The sequence below is a fragment of the Elephas maximus genome, chromosome 1 (genome assembly GCF_024166365.1).
Source record: "Elephas maximus indicus isolate mEleMax1 chromosome 1, mEleMax1 primary haplotype, whole genome shotgun sequence".
Classification (NCBI taxonomy): domain Eukaryota; kingdom Metazoa; phylum Chordata; class Mammalia; order Proboscidea; family Elephantidae; genus Elephas; species Elephas maximus.
The window spans coordinates 176,659,300-176,683,249 of record NC_064819.1 but is presented as its reverse complement, the minus strand read 5'-3'; the positions used below and the strand labels follow the sequence as shown (position 1 = coordinate 176,683,249).

The 23,950-nt window shown below is 38.4% G+C and overlaps 1 protein-coding gene across 10 annotated transcripts in view; it reads left to right on the top strand.

The window, feature by feature from the left end:
- The window catches only part of CDK19 (cyclin dependent kinase 19), a 190,539-nt gene that overhangs the window by 78,879 nt on the left and 87,710 nt on the right, over positions 1-23,950 (top strand). Inside the window, exons 6-7 of one of the 10 annotated variants that reach the window (XM_049898947.1) lie at positions 15,355-15,536; positions 17,121-17,240. The exons of 7 other annotated variants lie outside the window; for them this stretch is intronic. In XM_049898947.1, the coding sequence (XP_049754904.1) occupies positions 17,220-17,240 (21 nt within the window). In that variant the 5' untranslated portion in view covers positions 15,355-15,536; positions 17,121-17,219. Of the gene's footprint in view, positions 1-15,354; positions 15,537-17,088; positions 17,241-23,950 lie in introns of all 10 variants that reach the window. 2 more of the 10 variants (XM_049898940.1, XM_049898956.1) reach the window with 2 other exon arrangements.

The window sequence follows — 23,950 nt, the reverse complement described above, 5'->3', positions numbered from 1 at the left end:
GGCCTCCGAGCACTGCTTTTGCTGTGTCCCAGAAATTTTCGTGTGTTGTATTTTCATTTTCCTTTGATTGTAGGAATTTTTTAATTTCATTTTTAATTTCTTCTATTACCCAGTGGTTTTTAAGCATGATGTTGTTCAATTTCCAAGTACGTTTTTCCTTGTTCTTTTTGTTATTGATTTCTAATTTTATAATATTGTGATCTCAGAAGATGCTTCACATTGTTTTGATGTTTTTGAATTTACAGAGGCTTGCTTTGTGGGCTAGGATACAGTCTATTCTAGAGAATGATCCCTATGTGCTGGAGAAGAATGTGTATTTTTCTGCCATTGGATGGAGTGCTCTGTATATGTCTATGAAGCCAAGTTTATTGACTGTATTATTTAGATTTTCTGTGCCTTTGTTGAGTTTCTTTCTAGTTGTCCATTGTCAAAAGTGGTGTGTTAAAGTCTACTACTATTATTGTAGACTGTTTCTGTTTTCAATTCTGTTAGAGTTTGTTTTATGTAGTTTGGCGCTCTATCATTGGGTTCATAAATGGTTATTATGGTTATGTCCTCTTGGTGGATTGATGAGTTAATCTTTATATAATGTCCTTCCTTGTCTCTTATGATGAAGTTTGATTGAAAGTCTATTTTATCAGAGATTAATATTGCCCCTCCTGCTCTTTTTTGGTTGTTTGCTTGATATATATATATATATTTTTTTTTGGCATCCTTTGATTTTTAACCTCTATATGTCTTTGTGTCTAAGGTGTGTCTCTTGTATGCAACAAATGATGTGTCATTTTTTTTTTTAAATATATTCTGCCACTCTGTCTTGACTGAAGTGTTTAAACCATTTACATTCAGTGTGATTATTGATAGGTATGAATTTACTGCTGTCATTTTGTTATGCTTTTTTTTATGGTATTGATGATTCCTTAGTTTTCTTTAATTTTCTGTGCTGTGTTCTTTCGTTCATGAATTATCTTTTCATTTCATTGCTTTTGTTGATTTTGTGTTTGCTGGGACTTTTTTATTTTCTTTATTTCAGTATGTAGGTTTGTTAATTTTCTTTGTGGTTATGGTGAGGTTTACCTTTATCATCCTGTATTTAAAACAGTCTGTTAATTTTTTTTAATATCACCTTGACCTCCACTTCATATGGAAGTTCTATAACTACACCTTTTTCTCCCTTTTTGTTTTGAAGTTTTAGATTTCAGATTGACCTCTCTGGTTCTCCGTTTTCAGCTTTGTAGCTTCATTTTGATTTTGAGAGTTCTTTGTCTGGGTTGGTATCTAGGTGATGTTGTCACATGTCTTGGTCTCAGGTTGTTATCTGATGTTGTTGATTCTCTGCCCAAAGGACTACTTTTATTATTACTTGTAAGGTTGGTCTGGTTTTTACAAATTCCCTCAATTTCTATTTATCTGGGAATGTCTTAATTTCACTATAATATTTGACAGAAAATTTTGCTAGATACATGATTCTTGGTTGGCAGTTCTTTTCTTTCAAGGTTTTATGTTTTTCATCACATTGCCTCCTTGCCTGCAAGGTTTCTGCTGAGAAGTCAGAGCTTAAGCTCATTGGTGTCCCATTTTATGTGCTTTTTTTTTTCCCACAAGCTGCTCTCAGAATTCTTTGTCTTTAGTTTTGGAAAGCTTGGTTATGATATGTCTTGGTGACTTAATTTTGGGGTCTATCCTGTATGGGGTTTGTTGAACTTCTTAGATGGAAACCTTCTCATCTTTCATGATACCAGGGAAGTTTTCTGCCAGCAATTTTTAAACAGTTCTCTCTCTGTTTTTTCTTGTCACCTCCTATTCTGGAATTCCAATCACGCATAGATTATTCCAGTTGATAGTGTCTTTCTTCATTTTTCTTTATGGTTTTTTCTGATTGTTTCTCAAATAAATTAGTATCAAGGATTTGTCCCCTATTTTGCTGATCCTTCTTTCCACTGATTGAGTTCTAAATCTACGTCCTTTTACTGAGTTACCTATTTGTGATATTTTATTGTTAAGCTTCTGGATTTCTTATTTCTGCTTTTGTATGGTTTCCAATTGCCTGTTTATTTTGTCATTTTGTTCTTGTATTGTTTTCCTGAATTCTTCTAGAGTTTTGTCTATGTATTCCATGATTTCTTTGAGGATTTTACATGTAAGTCTTTTGAATTCCTTATCAGATAGTTCTGTTGCCGCTTCTTCATCAGGAAAATTTTCTGTTCCTTTATTTTGATCACTGTTTTGAACCATCTTGTATCTTTAAATGATTTGGTATTGTCTCTTATCTCCAAGGCATTGAAATATAATTTTATTCATTGATGGATCCTATGTTTATGTGCTTTGTCTTGGTTTTTTGTTTTGTAGTGACAAGTTTTGAGTGGTCTAGGTCCTTCCACAGCCCTTGTGGGATGATTAGGTCCTTCCAGGTTGATGCTAGCAGTTCATACATTTGCTGGAGAGGCCATCTTTGTATACACAGGTTATCAATAGTACCCAAATGGATGGGGTAGACCTTTATGCAGGCACAAATTGGTGTCGTAGTAAGTGTTGGGAGATCAGGGGTTCGCAGTGCATGTGGCGTCAGCCTGTGAAAACTGGCTAGGTGTAGGATGGGTGATGCTATAGCTAGGTGGTTGTTGAGTGTTGACACAGGGAGCTCCTGCTTGTCATTGGAGTCTGTTGGGATGCTCCTTGTGGTCACTGGGGATGGGATGTGCCTGTCGAGCTATGCCAGGTGGTTGTTGGAAGAGTATACATGGGTGCACCTGCTAGTCACTGGGCTAGGGAGTGGGACACATGTCAGTTGCTCGGCAATGGTACTGGCTGTGTTTCTGGTTACTGTGCAGGCTTGGGTGATCCTGCTGGTCACTGGGCAGTTGATGTGGAGGTACTCCTGTTAGTTGCTTGGCTACAGGTCTGCTCATCATGGTTGCTGGGCTGCAAGTGCATTCTTGCCAATCATTGTGCAATGGGTATGCTTCCAGTGGTCGCTGACTGTAGGCACTCCTGCCAGTTGCTGGGAAGTGGGTGCAGTCCTACTGATTTCCAGGGTGCAAGTGTGCTCCTGTCAGTTGCCAGGCAGTGAGTATGCTCCTGCCAATTGCCAGATTGCAGACCTGCTCCCACCGATCACCAGGGTACAGACACACTGTTGCCAGACGGCAGGTGCCCTCCCACGGTTGCCAGATTGCAGGCATGCCCCTCCCGGTCACTGAGCTGCAGGTGTGCTGCTGTTGGTATCCGGACAGCGAATATGGGCTCGCCTGTCATGGGTTGGGTGGGCTTTTCTGCCTGGCCACCCCAGGTGACTGGGGCCTGGTCTGTTTAATGTGGGGGGGTCCACAGGGACTGGCTGGGTGGGAGGCCTCTAGTTGCTAAATCTGCAGTTTTACTCTCCATTGGGTGTTTCCTGGCCAAATGGTCAGGCTCTGCCACTGGCGAGGAGAATCTCCCCCAATTCTTGACTCCCTCCATTCTCCATGTTTGGCAGAGTCATTGGAGCTCCTGCGCCTCTTCCTGCACTTTCCCTTTTTAGCCCTGGCTTGTGTTCTGCCCACCTTGTTTCACTCCAGGTTTGTTTGCATAGTATCTCTTTTTTTTGCTGTGAGTTGCTTATAGTTGCCCTTCTGTGCTCCTTACTCAGGAACGCTGCCTGCTTAGTCCCAAGATAACTACGCTCTGCAGAGTCAGGTGGCAAGGTCTGTATCTCTCTGTATCTGCTGTTTTCTTTCTGTCTCTCTTTCCACTTGGAGTTCAGTCTAATTCTTCATCCTTCTACTTGATGTTCAGGGTTCCAGAGTTGTCATCTATATCTGTATCACTCGATTTCTCAGGCCTTTGATGTAAGGAAACATTCTGGTGTGTCAGTCTAAGTCGCCATCTTCACATACTACTTTCTTCAGAACACTTATACTTTGATTCAGAGGGTGTCTTAGTCATCTAGTGCTTCTGTAACAGAAATACCACAAGTGGATGGCTTTAACAAAGAGAAATTTAATTCCTCACCGTAAAGTAGGCTAAAAGTCCAAATTCCGGGGTCAGCTCCAGGGGAAGGCTTTCTCTCTATAGGCTCTGGAGGAAGGTCCTCATCCTCAGTCTTCCCCTGGTTGAGGAGCAGCGCAGCACAGGAACCTTGGGTCCAAAGGATGTGCTCTACTCCCAGCACTGCTTTCTTCATGGTGTGAGGTTCTCATGTCTCTCTGCTCACTTCTATCTTTTATATCTCAAAAGAGATTGGCTTAAGACACTATCTGATCTCGTGGACCTCATCAATATAGCTGCTACTAATCTATTTTGGCCCCCACGTGTCTGTCAGTTTCTCGTACTGTGGGGGCTTGTGTGTTGCTGTGATGCTAGAAGCTATGCCGCTGGTATTCAGATACCAGCAGGGTCACCCATGGAGGACAGGTTTCAGCTGAGCTTCCAGACTCAGACAGACTAGGAAGAAGGACCCGGCAGTCTAGTTCTGAAAAGCATTAGCCAGTGAAAACCTTATGAATAGCAGTGGAACATTGTCTGATATAGTGCTGGAAGATGAGCCCCCCAGGTTGGAAGGCACTCAAAAGATGACTGGGGAAGAGCTGCCTCCTCAAACTAGAGTTGACCTTAATGACGTGGATGGAGTAAAGCTTTCAGGACCTTCATTTGCTGATGTGGCACGACTCAAAATGAGAAGAAATAGCTGCAAACATCCATTAGTAATCGGAACCTGAAATGTACGAAGTATGAATCTAGGAAAATTGGAGATCGTCAAAAATGAAATGGAACGTATAAACATCGATATCCTAGGCATTAGTGAGCTGAAATGGACTGATATTGGCCATTTTGAATCAGACAATCGTATAGTCTACTATGCTGGGAATGACGACTTGAAGAGGAATGGTGTTGCATTCATCGTCAAAAAGAACGTTTCAAGATCTATCCTGAAGTACAATGCTGTCAGTGATAGGATAATATCCATACACCTACAAGGAAGACAAGTTAATACGACTATTATTCAAATTTACACACCAACCAATAGGGCCAAAGATGAGGAAATAGAAGATTTTTATCAGCTGCTGCAGTCTGAAATTGATTGAACTTGCAATCAAGATGTATTGATTACTGGCAATTGAAACGGGAAAGTTAGAAACGAAGAAGGATCAGTAGTTGGAAAATATGGCCTTGGTGATAGAAACAATGCTGGAGATCGAATGATAGAATTTTGCAAGACCAACGACTTTTTCATTGCAAATACCTTCTTTCACCAACATAAATTATACACATGGACCTCGCCAGATGGAACACACAGAAATCAAATTGACTACATCTGTGGAAAGAGAAGATGGAAAAGCTCAATATCATCATTCAGAACAAGACCAGGGGGTGACTGTGGAACAGACCATCAATTGCTCATATGCAAGTTCAAGCTGAAACTGAAGAAAATCAGAGCAAGTCCACGAGAGCCAAAATATGACCTTGAGTATATCCCACCTGAATTTAGAGATCATCTCAAGAATAGATTTGATGCATTGAACACTAGTGACCGAAGACCAGACCAGTTGTGGAATGACATCAAGGACATCATCCATGAAGAAAGCAAGAGGTCACTGAAAAGACAAGAAAGAAAGAAAAGACCAAGGTGGATGTCAGAGGAGACTCTGAAACTTGGTCTTGAGCATCGAGCAGCTAAAGCAAAAGGAAAAATTGATGAAGTAAAAGAACTGAACAGAAGATTTGAAAGGGCCTCTCGAGAAGACAAAGTGTTATAATGATATGCGCAAAGAGCTGGAGATGGAAAACCAAAAGGGAAGAACACGCTCGGCATTTCTCAAGCTGAAAGAACTGAAGAAAACATTCAAGCCTTGAGTTGCAATAGTGAAGGATTCCATGGGGAAAATATTAAATGATGCAGGAAGCATCAAAAGAAGATGTAAGGAATACACAGTCATTATACCAAAAAGAATTAGTCGATATTCAACCATTTCAAGAGGTGGTGTATGATCAGGAACCGATGGTACTGAAGGAAGAAGTCCAAGCTGCTCTGAAGGCACTGGCAAAAAAAAAAAGGCTCCAGGAATTGTTGGAATATCAATTGAGATGTTTCAACAAACAGATGCAGCACTGGAGGTGCTCACTCATCTATGCCAAGAAATGTGGAAGACAGTTTCCTAGCCAACTGGTTGGAAGAGATCCATATTTATGCCTATTCCCAAGAAAGGTGATCGCACCGAATGTGGAAATTATAGAACAATATTGTTAACATCATACGCAAGCAAAATTCTGCTGAAGATCATTCAAAAATGGCTGCAGCAGTATATCGACAGGGAACTGCCAGAAATTCAGGCTGGTTTCAGAAGAGGACGTGGAACCACGGATATCATTGCTGATGTCAGATGGATCCTGGCTGAAAGCAGAGAATACCAGAAGGATGTTTACCTGTGTTTTATTGATTATGCAAAGGCATTCGACTGTGTGGATCATAACAAACTATGGATAACACTGCGAAGAATGGGAATTGCAGAACACTTAATTGTGCTCACAGGGAACCTTTACATAGATCAAGAGGCAGTTGTTCGGACAGAACAAGGAGATACTGATTGGTTTAAAGTCAGGAAAGGTGTGCGTCAGGGTTGTATTCTTTCACCATACCTATTTAATCTGTATGCTGAACAAATAATATGAGAAGCTGGAGTATATGAAGAAGAACGGGGCATCAAGATTGGAGGAAGACTCATTAACAATGTGCGTTATGCCGATGATACAACCTTGCTTGCTGAAAGTGAAGAGGACTTGAAGCACTTACTAATGAAGATCAAAGACCACAGCTTTCAGTATGGATTACACCTCAACATAAAGAAAACAAAAATCCTCACAACTGGACCAATGAGCAACATCATGATAAACGGAGAAAAGACTGAAGTTGTCAAGGATTTCATTTTACTTGGATCCGCAATCAACAGCCACAGAAGCAGCAGTCAAGAAATCAAAAGACACATTGCATTGGGTAAATCTGCTGCAAAGGACCTCTTCAAAGTGTTGAAGAGCAAAGATGTCACCCTGAAGACTAAGGTGCACTTGACCCAAGCTATGGTATTTTCAGTGGCATCATATGCATGTGAAAGCTGGACGATGAATAAGGAAACCGAAGAAGAGTTGACGCCTTTGAATTGTGGTGTTGGTGAAGAATATTGACTATACCATGGACCGCCAAAAGAACGAACAAATCTGTCTTAGAAGAAGTACAACCAGAATGCTCCTTAGAAGCAAGGATGGCGAGACTGTGTCTTATATGCTTTGCACATGTTGTCAGGAGGGATCAGTCCCAGGAGAAGGACATCATGCTTGGCAGAGTACAGGGTCAGCGGAAAAGAGGAAGACCAGCAATGAGGTGGATTGACACAGTGGATGCAACAAAGAGCTCAAGCATAACAACGATTGTAAGGATGGCTCAGGACCAGGCAGTGTTTCATTCTGTTGTGCATAGGGTTGCTATGAGTCGGAACCGACTCGGCGGCACCTAACAACAGCAACAGTAATCTATCTTGGAAACCCTGGTGGTGCAGTGGTTAAGGGCTATGGCTGCTAACCAAAAGGTTGGCAGTTCAGATCCAGCAGGCGCTTCTGGGGAAACTCTATGGGGAAGTTCTACTCTGTCGTATAGGGTTGGTATGAGTCGGAATCGACTCAATGGCAACAGGTTTTTTTTTTTTTTTTTTTTTTGGTTTTAATCCATCTTATTACATCATAGTGCTAGGGTTTACAAGACATAGGGAAATCACATCAGATGTAAGATGGTAGACAATCATACAATCATATAAGGGAATCATGACCTAGCCAGGTTGACAGATATTTTCGGAGGACACGATTCAATCCATCATATTCCACCCTTTGGTCCCCAAACATTTATGTCCTTGCCACATGTAAAACATATTCACCCTGTCATATTATAGCAAAAGTCTTAATTCAATTCCAAGTCCAAAATCCAAAAATTCGTCTTCATCTGTGATATCCAGAATACAAGTTCTCTACTTCCCAAAGTACAATGGCAGAACAGGCACAAGCTATACATTTCTATTACAAATAGGAGAAATTGGAGAGAAAGAAGGCCTAACAGGCACCAAGTAAGTCCGCAGAACACATTATATTAGCCCTCAAGGCTTTGTAAATTATCCTCTGTCTTCTGAGACTATTTACACAATGGCCCTGCCCTCCAGACTCTAGGTATTGGCCATACTCTCCAGATTCTGAGTGGAGACACCTAGGCCCTGGGCTTCAGCTCTGCCTTCTGGCCCGGTGCGGCGGCAACTCTGTTCCCTCGGCTTTCTCCTAGTCCACCTGAGTGGCGACTCCACCCTTAGAAACACCAGCGGCCATGGTTCCACTCTTTGAAGCCCCTGAGGTCACAGCCATACCTTTTGAGACTGAGGCAGCTAGGTTTCTTGTGTTCCTTGTCTCTTCAGCTTCTGCTTCCCGGTATCTTGGCGAAACAGTTGTTGCTAGTTTGTCCTTGCTAATACTCTCCTAGTATTTTTCTACTTTCGCACTCAAGTACAGAAGGAAAAGTTCAGGAAGCTCTGTTGCAGCATGATTACAACAGTTGTATTATGAAATACTGGGGCTGTCTTTTTACCCAATTAGATGGGAGTAGTTTCCCTCTTTTTTCTTTAGTTTCTCTTTACCTTATTGTTATTTGAAGTTCCTGGTGTTTTAAAATGGTATTAAAATGTTTCCATAGCAACACTCTGCAGTTTCTTATGATACAACTTGGACTGAAAAAGAGAAATACTTCCTGAAAGAGTTTATTGAAAAAAATCAAGCTAATAAGACGTAACTGTTAATTTTTAAAAAGCATTTTAAAGAAGAATCTTAAGAAAATTTTGACAGGCCCATGTAAACTGAATTCCCCAGTGAGTTTCTTGCTTATGTAAAAATTTATCTTTGAATTTGCACTAAATCTATACTTTTTTCTCATAATTAGACAGCTTAAATAAACAGCTTAAATAAAAAAACTTAAGTACTGCCAAATTTCAGTTAAATTATTTCTCAGTTCTGTTTGAGTCCTTGTATACCCGTACTCAGAAGCTCACAGGCTGCTTATCAGATTGTTAAAGCAATGCTTATACTACCCTTATATGCTTTCCCAGCATCCCAGACTGAATGATGAATTTTATTCAGGATCTTTTCCTCTGATATATATAAAAACACACACACACATACATGTATATGTATATGTGTGTGTGTGTGTATGAAATCAATACCAAAATATTTAAAATATTTTTATATTTAAATTGTATAAATTATCTGTTTGATGCTGCCCCTTACTCTCTGTTGACCTTTAGTTATATTCAGTTTCATTTTAACATTTGAGTCATTTTTCTAAAAGGACTTAGGGAAGACATTATATTTAATAACTAAAATTATTAATCCCATGTTTTCCTCTTCTATTTACTTTAATCTTTTCCTTCTAAATTTGGTTTAATTTCTATTAACTCAGACTTTTGGACTCTTTTCAACATTCCAAAAGCATGAACTAATTCCATATGTTCTATTTTAGCTACCATTCTCATTCTTTTGTTGTTGTGATTTTTGAAAGCTTTGGTTCCAGAAGAAATCCTTTGAAGTTATCATAGATTACGTTTATGTCAGTTGTATTTAATGTGCCTTAATTATTGGTTCACTCAATAAATACGAGGTGCTGGAAACACAATAGTGAAAAACACAGACAATAGCAATCCTTTCCTAATGGAGGTTACATAAACCTCTTAGGACAGAGTACAACTGCCCCATAGGGTTTCCAAGGCTGTAACCTTTATGGATGCAGACTGCCACATAGTGGATATCAGCTGGAGACTTAACTATTTTGACTCCTATTGTGACTACCGTTTGCATTTGCTTACATGGCTCTATTGTCTTTGAAGCCTCTGCTGCCTGGTGCTCTTTCCATCTGTGCATAATTCAGAGCCCTGGGTGATTTCGTATATTTCATTTTCCAGCTAGGTTTTTGTATATTAATATTTCCTGATATTGCCCTGTAATTTTAGTTATATTTGATGTAGGCACTGAAAACCAAAAACCCACTGCCGTCGAGTTGATTCCAACTCATAGTGACCCTATAGTGTAGACACAGAAACAAAAAATGATCTTATCTAGCTGTATGTCTTCTTCAGTCTATTTAGAAGTGATCTTTTATGTAATAGTTCAAGATTTACCCGACTTGCTTTTCAAGTCTTGTTAATTTTTCTTTCAAAAAGCTTTTCATCTTTAGCTTTTCTATTTTTACTTTTACCACCCTAGTCTAAGCCCTTCTTATCTCTTAGTGCCTAAACTTTTAGCAATAGTCTTCTGTTTTCCTTGCCTGTCTGCCAACCTACCCTAAACATAACCATGGATTAATCTTCTTAGAATATAGATATGATTGTGTCATTCTTCTGTTCTAAAATATTCCCAACTAGAACAAGAACCATACACTAAGATTTGGGGAGGAGAGGATGGTGGACATCCCAAACATGGTGTCTCTGAGGATCAGCTGGGGCAATGATCAGTGGTGTTATTTCACCCCTTACCATGTCATGTACTTGCTTTGTTGATATGTATTTTTTTCTTTCCAGATACTAGAATAGATAAAAAGGATGCTTCTGAATAGTGGTGCTAGGGAGCTTATTTCAGACTTGGTTTCCACTGCCACCACTGAATGCAGACTGCATGTGGAAGACATATTGCGTGTTAGTTACTGGACTTTGTTAAACATTCTTTATAAATAATGGGAAGAGACTATCTTTTAATACTCAGCAGGGCAGGGAACATCACCCTTAATATATTTAAACAGTTTAGCTGGCATTTGAGCCAGTTGGTTATGGTTTTGTTCATATAATTTCCATGGGATTTGTTTAAAAGTTGAAGTATAAAAGGCCTGTAATGTCATTTGTGAAAAACAGACGTGGTTAGTATAGACCTGGTTTATTTATTTTAAAATTTTGTTGGTGGACACAAGAGAAAGCTCATATATAATCCTATTGCATTTAATGTTGTCAGTCTTTGGTAGGTCGTTATAGGTAGGGTCTAGCTTTGTTTGGGCTAAAAAATACCTGATTTTAGAAATGGGATTCACTTTTCCTCCTAACATCGTTATTCCAGTTAGTATCGCTGCTTCACACTCATTCCAAAACTTAGTGGCATAAACAACATTTTTATTATGCACATGGGAGTTGGAAACTCAGAAAGAGCACAGAATGGCTTATCTCTACAATGACTGGGCCTCAACTGGGAAGACTTAAAGGTTGGGGTTGACTTGAGTGATAAGTACTGGAATAATCTGACAGCTTGTTCATCATCATGTCTGGCTCTGGGCTGGGATAACTTGAAGACTAGGGCTGTTGACCAGAGTGCCTACCTGTAGGCTTGCTTCCTCACAGCGTGGTAGCCTCAGGATAGTCACACTCTTACAGAGTGGCTCAGGGCTCCAAGCACAAGTGTTAAAGGCAACAAGAGAGAAAGTTCATTGTTTTTTTGACAAAGCTTCATAAGCTACGCCTTATCACTTCCACTGCATTCTGTTGCTTACACGTGAGTCACATGCCCACCCAGATAGAGAAGAGGAATTAGTCTTCTTGCTGGGGATGTGGTAGGGTTCTAGAAGATCACGTGGAGTTGGAGATATTGTTGTAGCTATCTTTGGAAAATACATTGTCACGGTAGTCAAGTCTAATTCTTGCCAATGTTGCTTGATAAGTTCCTCTGTGGTTTTTTTTGGGGGGGAGGTTGGGGGAGGGCACTCAAATCCATATTTCGTAATGACTGTAGAGATAAAAGATCCAGGATTCTTTACCTGTATCCATGAATGAAGTTTAGGGCTTTAGGAGTCTATGAACTGAATGTATAAAACATTAAAAAATATATAGTTATATTTTTTTCTTTGCTATATTTTCTATTACTTTGGAAATTGCCCTAAAAAAAAATTTTTTTTTTTTAATCAAAGTTGCTCAGGTGGTTTTTTTCCTTTCCCCTACTTCAAACTCACGTAGGTGGGTTGGATCACTAGTGTATCCAGTTAGGATGTGTGTAGTTTTCATTGCTGCCACATGTGGAGAATGTATGAAATAGTTCCCCAATGATTGGAATCAATGAAAATTTACTCTCCCATCTGTATTTATGCAACACCTAGTTTAAATTGAATAATATATATATAAATAAAAAAAAAGCAGGACAAAACTTGCATGTTCCTTGATCCTACTCTAAAGATTGAATGTGCAGGTCCACAAAAGTCATGTTTTTTCTTGTCTGGCAAGGTTCTTGCTAATGGAAGCAGAAGAACCCATTGAAGTTGAAGAAGTACTTCATGTCTGCCCAGCCAGAAAACATATTGAACAGTGTGACTCTTTGACAAGAAGATGGTTTAATTTGAGAAAGGCTGCAACCTTACCTAAATTGGGATTTGCCCCAACACAAAATCTTGCAAGCAAAAGAAGCAATATGATTGGAGAAACCTTGGTGAAGCTCTCTGTTGTTTGTGGCTGGGTGCAGGAAAACAATGATGGCCTCTTTCAGATCACATTATTCCTCTAATATTGTTGCTGTTTTTCTCTCGTAGTCTCTCAAATCAAGGTTTTAAAGGAATTGGCAGCTATGCCATTTCCTTTCAGTGTGTAACCAAATGAAATTGTGATGTTTTTAGTAAAGCCGACTTCTCTTTTTTGTCCTTTAAGAGCATGCTGATGCCATCAAAGAATTCTTGCTTTGTGAACCCATTTTGAAAACTGGGAAGGCTGTTGAGATATAAAACAGTGAAAAGTGGCTTGCCAGCAAAATTGATTGAGTACCTGGTAACACATCTGGTTTTGCTGCTTCGGTGAAGGAGGAAGCTCCACAGGTCATTGTGAATCGTTGCTTTTACACTGGCAACAAAGGCTCTGCCAGAGATCCTGAAAGAAGTCTAATGTGTTGAAAGTCACACTTTATCCCAGTCAGGGTCTTGAATCACTGCCTTGTCAAGAGATTCTCTTGAGAAATGCGAGTGGAATGTGAGGTTATTTTCTATTGCAGAGAAGTTCATTGATTCACCAAAGAACAAGTCTCAAAGCATTGGGGAATTCTAATTCCATTTGCTGCCATGTTGTGTGTGAATCAGGACTTTCAGAATACTTGTGCTAATGTATTGGATTGTTAAATCCATTGCCATGTTATAAACCATGCTACTTACTATTCTGCCTCCTTATTCAAGAGAAACAGTAGCAGCTTTCTAATTGAAATAGATTTTAGATGAATTTATTTTAATTTTCTTTTTAATATCCTTTCTAATCTAAGCATCTTCTTTTCAAGTTGAGAGAGTTTAATCTCTTTACATTAATGTGTTTATTCATTTTTTTGGATTTATTTCTGCTCTTATTTTGGTGTCCTCTATGTCTTATGCTTTGCTCTTTTTCCTTTCTGACTTACATCGTATTGATCGAGTTTTCCTTATTTCCTTTTTTTGCCCTTCAATTTCTAGTTTGGAAATAACCTATACTTTTTCTAATTTAGTAATTACGTATTTTTTTTACATATATGCTTGACTTAAATTTTCAAGTTGATCTAGCATCCTCCAGATTAGAACAGATCTCCTCTTCCTATGTGTCATTTCTCTTTGTTACTTTAGCTCTACCTTGTTTATAATTACTGCCCCCCCCCAACTTTGTGCATTTTTAGTTTCTTTACAGTTGGGGCTTGTATTATTATAGCCATTCTAGTGGATGCGAAGTGGCGTGTCATTGTGACTTTGACTTTCATTTTCCTAATGACTAAGGATGTTAAGTGTCATTTCACATGGCTTTTTGGCCATTTGTATATCTTCTCTGAAGAAATGTCTATTCAAGTCCTCTTGTGCATTTTTTAATTGGGTTTTTCAGCTTTTTCATTCTAATATCCTAATATTCGTTTTTAAATCTATTAGTCAACCATCTTCTGCTCTTCAAGTCTATAGATTGGCTTTATCAATATTTTGGTAGGATACATTTCTGTTTTCCTTCAACGGTTCCTCATCCTTCTCCAAGTTACATACATCTTATAATGCCTCTGGGATAGTAAGGTCGCCTCACAATACTTAATATGTCTAATAGTAGTTAAATCAATAAGTGAAAAGGGCAACGTTATGCTAGTGGATTAACGGTCAAAAATAACTTGGTCTCTTAAACTCGGCCAGTGTTTTCTGAACACTCCTATATGCATGGCATGGTGTGAGGCTTTGTTTAAGTACTTAATTATAAGTCTGATGGAAAATGAGTCTTAAAATGAGTCTTAAAAGACTCATAATGTCTTTACAACAGTGGTTTCTATCTTTTATTTTGTGATTTCAGTTCTTGGGCAAAAACTGTATTTAAATGATCATCAAAGTCTTTTAATTCTGAAATGTCATGCAGTTTACTTTCATAGCATGCTTCCATGATTAAGTAATAGATCAAAAACAATAGAACATCTTTCTTTTATAAGAGTAATTTATAAGTATTTTTAGCTTATAAATATTTTTATTTTAGCATCCTAAAATAATTTGGCACGACTCAGGGACATTCTTCATGAACAAAAGCATATTACATTCACTCAGAAAGCATCCATTTTCTCTATTGAAGGAAGTGTAACAATGTGAATTGTGTTTTAAATCTGTGAGCTCATTAAGAGGAGTTACATGAACAATATATTGTAATTTCTCTTTTGAGCTTGGAGCCCGTAGAATATGAAAAAAAAATAAGGTAATTAGTTTCCAGTTGTAAAATAATTCCATAATTCCACATCTAACATTTAACTGAGAACATTATTTTTAATTCATACTCAAGTATAAGAAAATCATAAGTATACCAACATACATATCATTTTTATCACAGTATTTAGCATGACATTATACCATAGAATTAATAAACTCTTTATAAAAAATGCTATAAAACTCATACTTCATCTGTGTATAAAAAGTATTCATCATTGATCTACCTATCTACTTTACTTTAAAAACTGTGGCAAAGAATATCTAATGAAGACTTTGTTAAAGTACACACTGAATCATCTTAATTTTGTTTTTAAATGTGTGCATATGCAGATGGAAAAAAGACTGGAAAGAAATACGCCAAATGTTGACTATATTTATCTCTGATTACATTTTTTACTACTACACCATTCTGCTTATACTATTCTGCCCAACTAATTCTAGCTGCTTCTCTTTGTTTTCCTAGTCTTAGAGATAGCTATCTGCAGTTGCTAACTTAGTGAGTCCTTAGTGTTCTCCTTTTGGATACGCACCTTTTTGGATACGCACAGTATACCTTACTTAGCATGTTAAAGGCTCCAAGTCAAGAAATCTGCTTAACTCAGCATTTCCCAAACTTACTTGAGCCCAGGACTTTTTGTCTTTTTTTTTTTTTTTTGCAGCATAGCTATTAATATCCTGTATAACATCGGTTGGAGCCGTGATGGCGCAGTGGCTAAGAGCTCGGCTGCTAACCAGAAGGATGGCAGTTTGAATCCACCAGCTGCTCACTGGAAACCCTATGGGGCAGTTCTGCTCTGACCTATAGGGTTGCTATGAGTCAGAATCAACTGGAAGGCAACAGGTTTTGTGTTTTTTTTTTTTAAATAACATCAGTTGGGGAATGTCTGAGACATCTAGTGCTACTATAACAGAAATACCACAAGTGGATGGCTTTTACAAACAGAAGCTTATTCTCTCACAGTCTGGTAGGCTAGAAGTCCGAATTCAGGGGCCAGCTCCAGGGAAAGGCTTTCTCTCTCTATCGGCTTTGGAGGAAGGTCCTTGACATCAGTCTTCCCTTGGTCTAGGAGCTTCTCTGTACAAGGACCCTGGGTCCAATGGAGGCACTCTTCTTCTGGCTCAGCACCACTTTCTTGGTGGTATGAGTTTCCCCTGTCTCTCTGCTCCATTCTCTCTTTTATATTTCAAAAAAGATTGACTCAAGATACAACGTAACCTTGTAGATTGTGTCCTGCCTCATTAACATCATAGAGGTAGGATATACAACACATAGGAAGATCACATCAGATGGCCAAATGGTAGACAACCATACAACACTGGGAAATGTGGCCTAGCCAGGTTGACACACATTTTTGGGGAATACAATTCAATCTGTAACAAGGAGACATGGACCTAGAGCATTGTAAATTTGTACACCTTTAAAAAAAAAAAAAAAAAGGTAGCTACTCTTACCAGCTATTACCAAATATACTTGAGGTTCATATGATCTATTTATTAATATGCAAATTATATATATATATATTTGGGTAGCTTATAAATTCTCCATCAAGGCAGGTTTTTTTTTCCTTTCACATATAAGTTTCTGACTATTGTCTTTTGGTGATTTCCTTGTTCTTTCCAAGGATAACCTTTATATTCTTATTTAATTCATTCAAAAATATTTTCAAGGGGCAAATAAAGCACTGGGACACTCCCAGTTTTAATTGATGAATAAGTTTTTCTACCTCCGTTAAAACTGTAGGATATAAAAGCCTATTTGTTGAGTCTGGTATAAAATGTAAGTAAAAAAAAAGTCAAACACCCTTGTAAAATCGAAACCACATTTTCATTTACTAAGGATTTTTGTCAAGACAAGCCCTTCCTTAGGAAGTAATTAGCCATGAATGTAGAAGGCATAATTAATAAATAAGTACAATTCATCACTTTGTTAATCTGTTTCTAAATAATATGGCTGGCATTCAGTGCTTTTCCATTATTAACACATATAAATATGCAGACATTAGTATTTTTATCACAATATCACAATATATTCATAAGAAATCTATCATTTCTCTTGTTTTCATTAGTGTAGGAGTTTGCCTTGAGTTTATTTTCTCTACGAGATGCCTTTGGTTTTTTATGTTGCGTTTCTTCCTTTTGAGAACTTTACAGTTTAAAATGAATATCTCTAATACTCAATGATTTGTAAGCTGTCTTATAATATTATAAAATTATTGTGCTTCTATAGAAGTTGTGACTTGTCCTTGTTTTTATCGCGGGGGGGGGCGGGTGGTGGTGGTGGTGGTGGTGGTAGTGGTTGGAGGTCCAGCACTTTAATGGGAAAATGAAGTCTGTAGCATTGTAGATTCGATTTCTTTTGTGTGTTTTAGGGGTGTTTATGTATTTTCATTTAGAGCCCATCTGTTTTTTGACTGATGTCCCACAGCTGTTCAGAGTTGCTTGTACACGATTGGCGCCTGAGCCTATAGACAAGCCAGCCAGGTCTGGCAGTGATAGAACACAGTGGATTCAGAGCTTCTCCCAGATGAGACAAAAATGCTCCCAGGTGAGTTGCTGAAGAGCAGAACAGATCTCTCACAAGACAGTCTTGGCACTTAGACAAAACATGAAGTGAAGGCCTGTATAAAAAAAACTGTTTTTGGTTGAATTGGCTTTAAGACTAGTTTTCTTTGTTAGTTAGAAATTACTGTTACCCTGTTGTTTTTGCTTTTTCTAGTTACAAGCATCCCTCTCAAATGGGGTCTAGTCTTTGCATCATTATATATGATGTACTAATTGTATGTCATAGTATTCAGTCTGTATATATTTTGCTGACTGAATTAAAGGATTAATTTAAACATGAAATTAGAATTAATACTGTAGTATTTTTTCCTGATGATAGATTCTTAAGGTCAAAATCCTATTTATCCATTTGTAAAAACAGTAACACATGATATTCAGATGTATATCACTGACAGATGACTTATGTATAAGAAGAATTTTATCTTTGATACTATCCATATATTTATATATATATATTTCACGGTAAAAATGTCAAGACTACTTCAGATTCTTAAAGTAGACTTTCTTTCTAGCTTTGGATTGTGAATAGAATTCCCTGTTTTTTAGGACTTTGCTCTTTCATTCTGTGATTACTTGTGGGCTGATATTTATTTTCTTGCATAGAAAACTGAAAAATGTCTCTTTCCTTCTACCTCAAAGAAACTGCATTTCCACGTATAAAGACCCTACATAAAATTAACTTGCTCTTTATACAGTAAATTTGTAGCAGTGTAGTGTTTCTTGCTTATTACATTCTGACACTTTATGCAGCATTTTCCAAGTACTTATTTCTTAAGCAGATTTTGAATGGAAGGGTAAAAAGAGACAGTTGATATGAAGTTGTTATTTAAAACTGTTTTAATGTCTATAAACTTTAAAAGCTTAAACTAACTTCTGAGTCCAAGATGGTGATTCACCTACACCCTCTCACCATGTTCCTGTTAAAGCAGGCCAAGTGATAGAATCCAAAAAAATATATGTCATTATTATTATCAGAAAATTAAAGAAGGGCCTCACCCACAGTATCATCATGTTGGAAGGGTTTCCACAGGAAACAATGAAAGTAAGAGCAGAGCAAGGGAACGCATCTGCCTTCCAGTTGCCAGTCAGCACATTCAAGAGAAACTTGTTAAGGAGGTTGGTCCGAGAGCTTGTCCGTCCATATAAACCAAGTAACATGTTCAGGCTGGGAGCTAGGGCTGGAGACAAGAATAGGAACAGAGATGTTAGCAGGTAAAATCTGTATCTCCTGTCCTGGGTGGAGCTACGGGAAGAGGGAAGTGACTCTCCACTGCACATTCTGTATGCCACAGCTCCAGAACCAGAGCAGAAGTCACCCTGAAGGGTGGCTTATGGGGGTGGGTGGATAGAGGGGACTTCCCATCCCAACTAGCTTCAGGCTGAAAAGGGGGTCTGCCTCATTCAAGAATTCAACAGTGATCTGCATGATCTACAGCAATCTAGACCAGCACTGGCTGGTAGAACTCTCTGGAGTGAGAGAAATCTTATATATCTGTGCTCCCAGGTATGGTAGCCAATAGTCACATCTGGCTTTTGAGCAGTTGAAATGTACTTAATGCAACCAAGAACTGAGTTAAGTGCCAAAAGCCTTAAAAAGGGAATTCCTCTTTGGGGTATTTTTATCTTAAGGGAGTTAACAAGACAACTGTTCAAAACTAGTCATTACAACATCGTTTATAATATTAAAAAGTGTGCATAACATTGGAGTAACATAAATGTATTATTTAAAGCAGACTGTTTCATACCAGATGATGGAATATTATGCAGTTATTAAAAAATGCTAATGTAGAGAGACATGTATTGACAGAAAAGTTGTTTCTAATATGTTAAGTGAGAAAAGGCTGGTTAAGAAACCATGTGGTTAATGTGTTCCCATTTTTTTGTGTATAAATATTTGAAAAAATACACACATACACACACACAGATAGGATTTCTTTTTAAAAAAAGATTTTAATTGCTGTTCTGTTATACATTAGCTGTGACTGTGTAACTGTGCAAAGTACTTAACCTCTTAGTCTCAGTTTTTTCAGTGTAAAAGAGAAAGAGAAATAGTACCTATCTCCTTGGGTTGTTTTGAAGATCACTTGAAATAATGTGTCTGTATTGCTTCACCTGGTGTCTCATTATCATATGATAAGGGCATAATAAACAGCAAGTTTTGTGTGGTCATAGTGATTGTCATATGTCTGTGCATAGGAGAAAGTCTGGAAGACATCTATCAAAATGTTACCAAGTTGTCTTTGGTTTGTGCTTTTACAGGTGATCTATATTTTCTTCTTCATGCTTTTCAGTGTTTTCTGATTCTGGGTTTGCATATGAGCTTATATTACTCTTATAATTGACAAATATTTAAAACTATCTATGTGCCTAATCGTCATTAATATAACAGTCAAGCAAAAAAAAAAAAAAAAAGGCTTCTGGCAAGTAGATAAAAGATTTATATCTAATATAGATTTTATCACTCTGTTTAGAACTGCAGAACCGTTATCGTGGTTATAGGAAATTTGTAAAATTAAAGCCAATGGAAATATAGTAGTATAATTGAAACACATCACTGCATATAGAATTATGGTTTTAATCACCTTTGCATCTGAGAAGACAATGTAGTATACACTGAGTTATGTTTTAGCTTGCATCCTTCATAATCTGGGGAAAAAGAAAGCATTTATTTCTGTTTAGAAGTGGCTCTGTTTTATAGTAGCTTATTTCTAGGGTTACACAAATTTAGTAACTCTAATGGTGGTGTGGTACAGTGGTTAAGAATCTGGTTGCTAAGCAAAAAGTCAGCAGTTCAAATCCACCAGCTGCTCCTTGGAAACCCCATGGGGCAGCTCTACTCTGTTCTGTAGGGTCGCTATGTTGGCAGCGGGTTTGGTTTTGGTGTGAATTGTTGGGAAAGCTATGGACATTTAGTTAGGATATTGCTTTTCTTTTGCATTTTTTTTTAATTATAGTGAAATACGCATAAAAATACAAAACATTTTATCAATCTCTACATGTAGGGTATAGCTTTTGTGTGTTTTGAATTTTGTATTTCCAAAATTTTTGGCAGCAATGTTTTATATTTCACTTTGCTTGGAGCCCACATTGTGTGTCAAGTTCTGTTCCAGGCTCTGTGGAATAAGAAGAATGAAGAAAAGATTCCAGCCCTCAGGGGTCAGTCTGGTGGGGAAGACAGACAATTAAAACAATCAGATGTTACAAGTGGTATGGTAGAAGTGAGTTTCGGTGGCCTACCAGTGAAGGAGTGGCCAATTATACTTTAAGAGAAGGTGGGTGGTGGGCAGGGAGAGGTCAAAGGGGCCATCAGGAAAAGGCTTCATGAACAAAGAACAGGGTGCTTGAGATGAATCTTGAAGGTGAGTGGGTATTTGCAGCTTGGGGTAAAGACATTTACAGCTGAGAAGCAACCATGATATGAGGTAGCATGGTGTACCAGGCAGTCTAAAAGTGGTTTGGTGTGGCTGGAGGGTAGGATGTAGGGACAAAGTCAGCCAATGAGAAAACTGGAGAATCAGGTCAAAGTTTCAATATTGATACTTTGAGAAATACTCTTAGGGTAAAAGAATACCCTTACTGAAGAATCCTTCATTTCCTGCTTCTTTCTTCCCCATTCCCTTAGTTATGCCCCCTCCTCACCATCCCACCCATAGCAACTTCTCACTCTCACGAGGTCTTACTACTACTTCTATAGAGACATCTTTAAAGAATTTGTGAGTTTAGAAGTAAAGAGAAGCAATTGAGAAAAGGTACAATGATTTAGTAGCTGATTTTGCCTTTTGCTGTTGTTAATTACCATTGAGATGGCTCTAATTCATGGTGACTTAAGGGATGATAGAACGAGACTTTGCCCGGTCCTGGCCGTGTTTGTGATCCCTGGTATATTTGAATAGTTGCTTACTTATAAGGAGACCATCCTGTTTTGTATCATAATACTGTGTTGCTTAATTTAATTTCCCTCTTCTTCTTTTTTTTAAATTTCAGATCTTCAACCAGTTAGATATTCAATTGGGCTAAAACTAGCAAATAATTCTGGGAAGAGTGTCCTGTGTGAAATCTGAGCCGATGTTTACTTTTCTCTTTCACAGCTGAAATCTTCTTAGGGGAGAGCAAATCACTGATTTTGAAGCAGGGCATCTTTTGGGGTGTGTGTGAGGGGTCTGGTTAGGCCTGGTAGGAATCCTGCAGGGTAGTTAGCATGATGACTTTGGGCATCCGAAGAAAGGGCATTAGGAGGTGAGAGAGAATTCTAGCAATAAGCTTAACTTATTTTAGAATTGTACCCCAGGCCTGTTTCTATGTTCAGAGAAAAGGGAGGAGACCCCCTTCCTCCTGTGACCAAAAAACCAAACCCCTTGCTTCCAAATCTATTTGGACTCATAGCAATCGTATAGGACAGAGGAGAACTGCCCCATGGAGTTTCCAAGGAGTGGCTGGTGGATTTGAAGTGCCAGCCTTTTGGTTGGCAGCCTAGTTCTTAACCACTGCGCAGGGCTCCCTTCCACTTAGGACTCTTTTTTCTGTGCCAGTTGACTTCCTCTTATTCATTTTGGGAAGAGATAGTCTCCTCCAAAAACTAACCAGTTTGCCTGAGTTCTGGAATTCAATTCTTTCTACCCCTGTTTTGATTAGTTACTCCTTTATATTTTTGTCTTTCTAATTTCTCCCTCCCCATGGATTTCTCTGTCTCCATATTTTAAAAAATGCTCTCTCCTATCTTAGCAAAGCAAAATAATACAAAACCACCTCTCTGAGAAAAAAAAACTTTTTTCTTTCTGAGCTCTTAGTGCTCCTCCATTCCAGAGCTTCAAAACAGTTTGTTCAGGTTCGTACCCTTGCTAAGAATTTGCATTTCCACCTCAGATATACTAAATAAGAATCCACACTTTAATAAGATCCCCAGGTGATTCTTATGTATAATAAATTTTGAGAACCACTGATCTACTAATGGTACCCTGGTTGCACAGTGGTTAAGAGCTATGGCTGCTAACCAGAAGGTTGGCAGTTTGAATCCACCAGCCGCTCCTTGGAAACCCTATGGGGCAGTTCTACTCTGTCCTGTAGGGTCTCTATCAGTTGGAATTGACTAGATGGCAATGGATTTGGTTTGGTTTTGGCTCAGAATTGGTTCCTAAAAAGCAACCAGCATTAGCATCACCTGGGAACTTGTTAGACATGCACATTATCAGCAGGGGTTCAAACTGGACTGAACCTGTTCGAAACCCTTCACCATTCATAGCCAGGTGGTTTCCCTTCACCATTAATTCATCAAGGACAGCCTGGCTTTTGTTGCATTCTAGCTTGTTTCCACTTTCCCAAAGTATTTGTTGATTGCCCATCACATGGCTGGGCCTTATTCTTGGTTGCAGTAGACAACAATGAACAAGACAGATATGGTATCTGTCCTTATGTAACTTACAGTTTGGTATAGAGAAATGTTCTTTCTAAGCTTACTATATACCTGCAGTCGGGGTTGACAATTTCTTCCCATAACACTTGAAATCATTATCTGTTGTCCCTTGTAAGAGAAAGGAAATCCTTTTCTTGGTTTTCGTATAATATCTTCTCCTGGGAGAAGGAGGCTTCTAATTCTCAAGCATACATTGAGTCTTTGTGTAATCTTTTTGCTCTTAAATGTCTGTTTTTAGGCTCTTAAATGTTTTTTATTTACCCAGAGAGCTCTGTACTAATTGCCCTTCTCATCTTCTCATGTGAAACATTATTCTTGGGCAATTTCATCTCTATGCTGATGACTCCCCAGTTCTTCACCTACAGCTGAGTGCTTTCTCCTGAGTTACAGATCTATACATCTAAGACCACCATCTCTTTTTTCCATGAACATCTCAAACTTATCATGTCTGATACTAAAATCAACATTTCTCTCCACCTCAAACCTGCAGTACTTTTCCTTGTCTCTAAATTGTGCCAGTCTGTTCAGTTCTTTGTACCATCTTGGATCATTTGTTCTAAGCCTTCAATTACTAAATCAATATTGAATCTGTCCTGCCCTCTTTGTATCCCCTCCCTCTTTCTGTCCTTATTGCCAGTGCCCATGTCAGGTACTGTCCTCTGCCTTTCTCTCTCTTAGACTTCTTGGCCCTGTTGCTTCTGGAATTCATCTTGGTCTCTTTTCTCAGGCTCCGAATGTAGATTACCTGAATCTATTTTCTTATGGAATCCATATGCTGATGAGCTTTTGACTTCTGGGTTATATAAAAATTTAAAAGTATAATGAAAAGGATTTGTTGGTAATGACTACACTTATAGTGTGCAATGAGCCATACAGTTTACCAGATAGCTTATAACCAAATAGGTGTATATGAAAACAATGGAGCCCTGGTGGTGAAGTGGTTATGAGCTCAGGCTGCTAACCAAAAGTTTGGCAGTTCGAATCCACCAGCTGCTCCTTGGAAACCTATGGGGCAGGTCTATCCTGTCCTATACAGTCACAATGAGTCAGAGTTGACTAGATGGCACACAAGAACAACATATGAAAACAATTGGATATATATAAAAAAGATCAATAATTCAAGAGATCATTTGCGAAATTCCAAATGTGTGGCATAGATAATTGCCATAAGGATTTGAAAGAGCAAGAAATCATTTAAGAGTAAAACCCTTAATGAATGGAAAGGAACAAAGTAAAAAAGCAGGCAGAGGTTGGGGCGGTGGATAAAAGAGAGAAAGAAATGA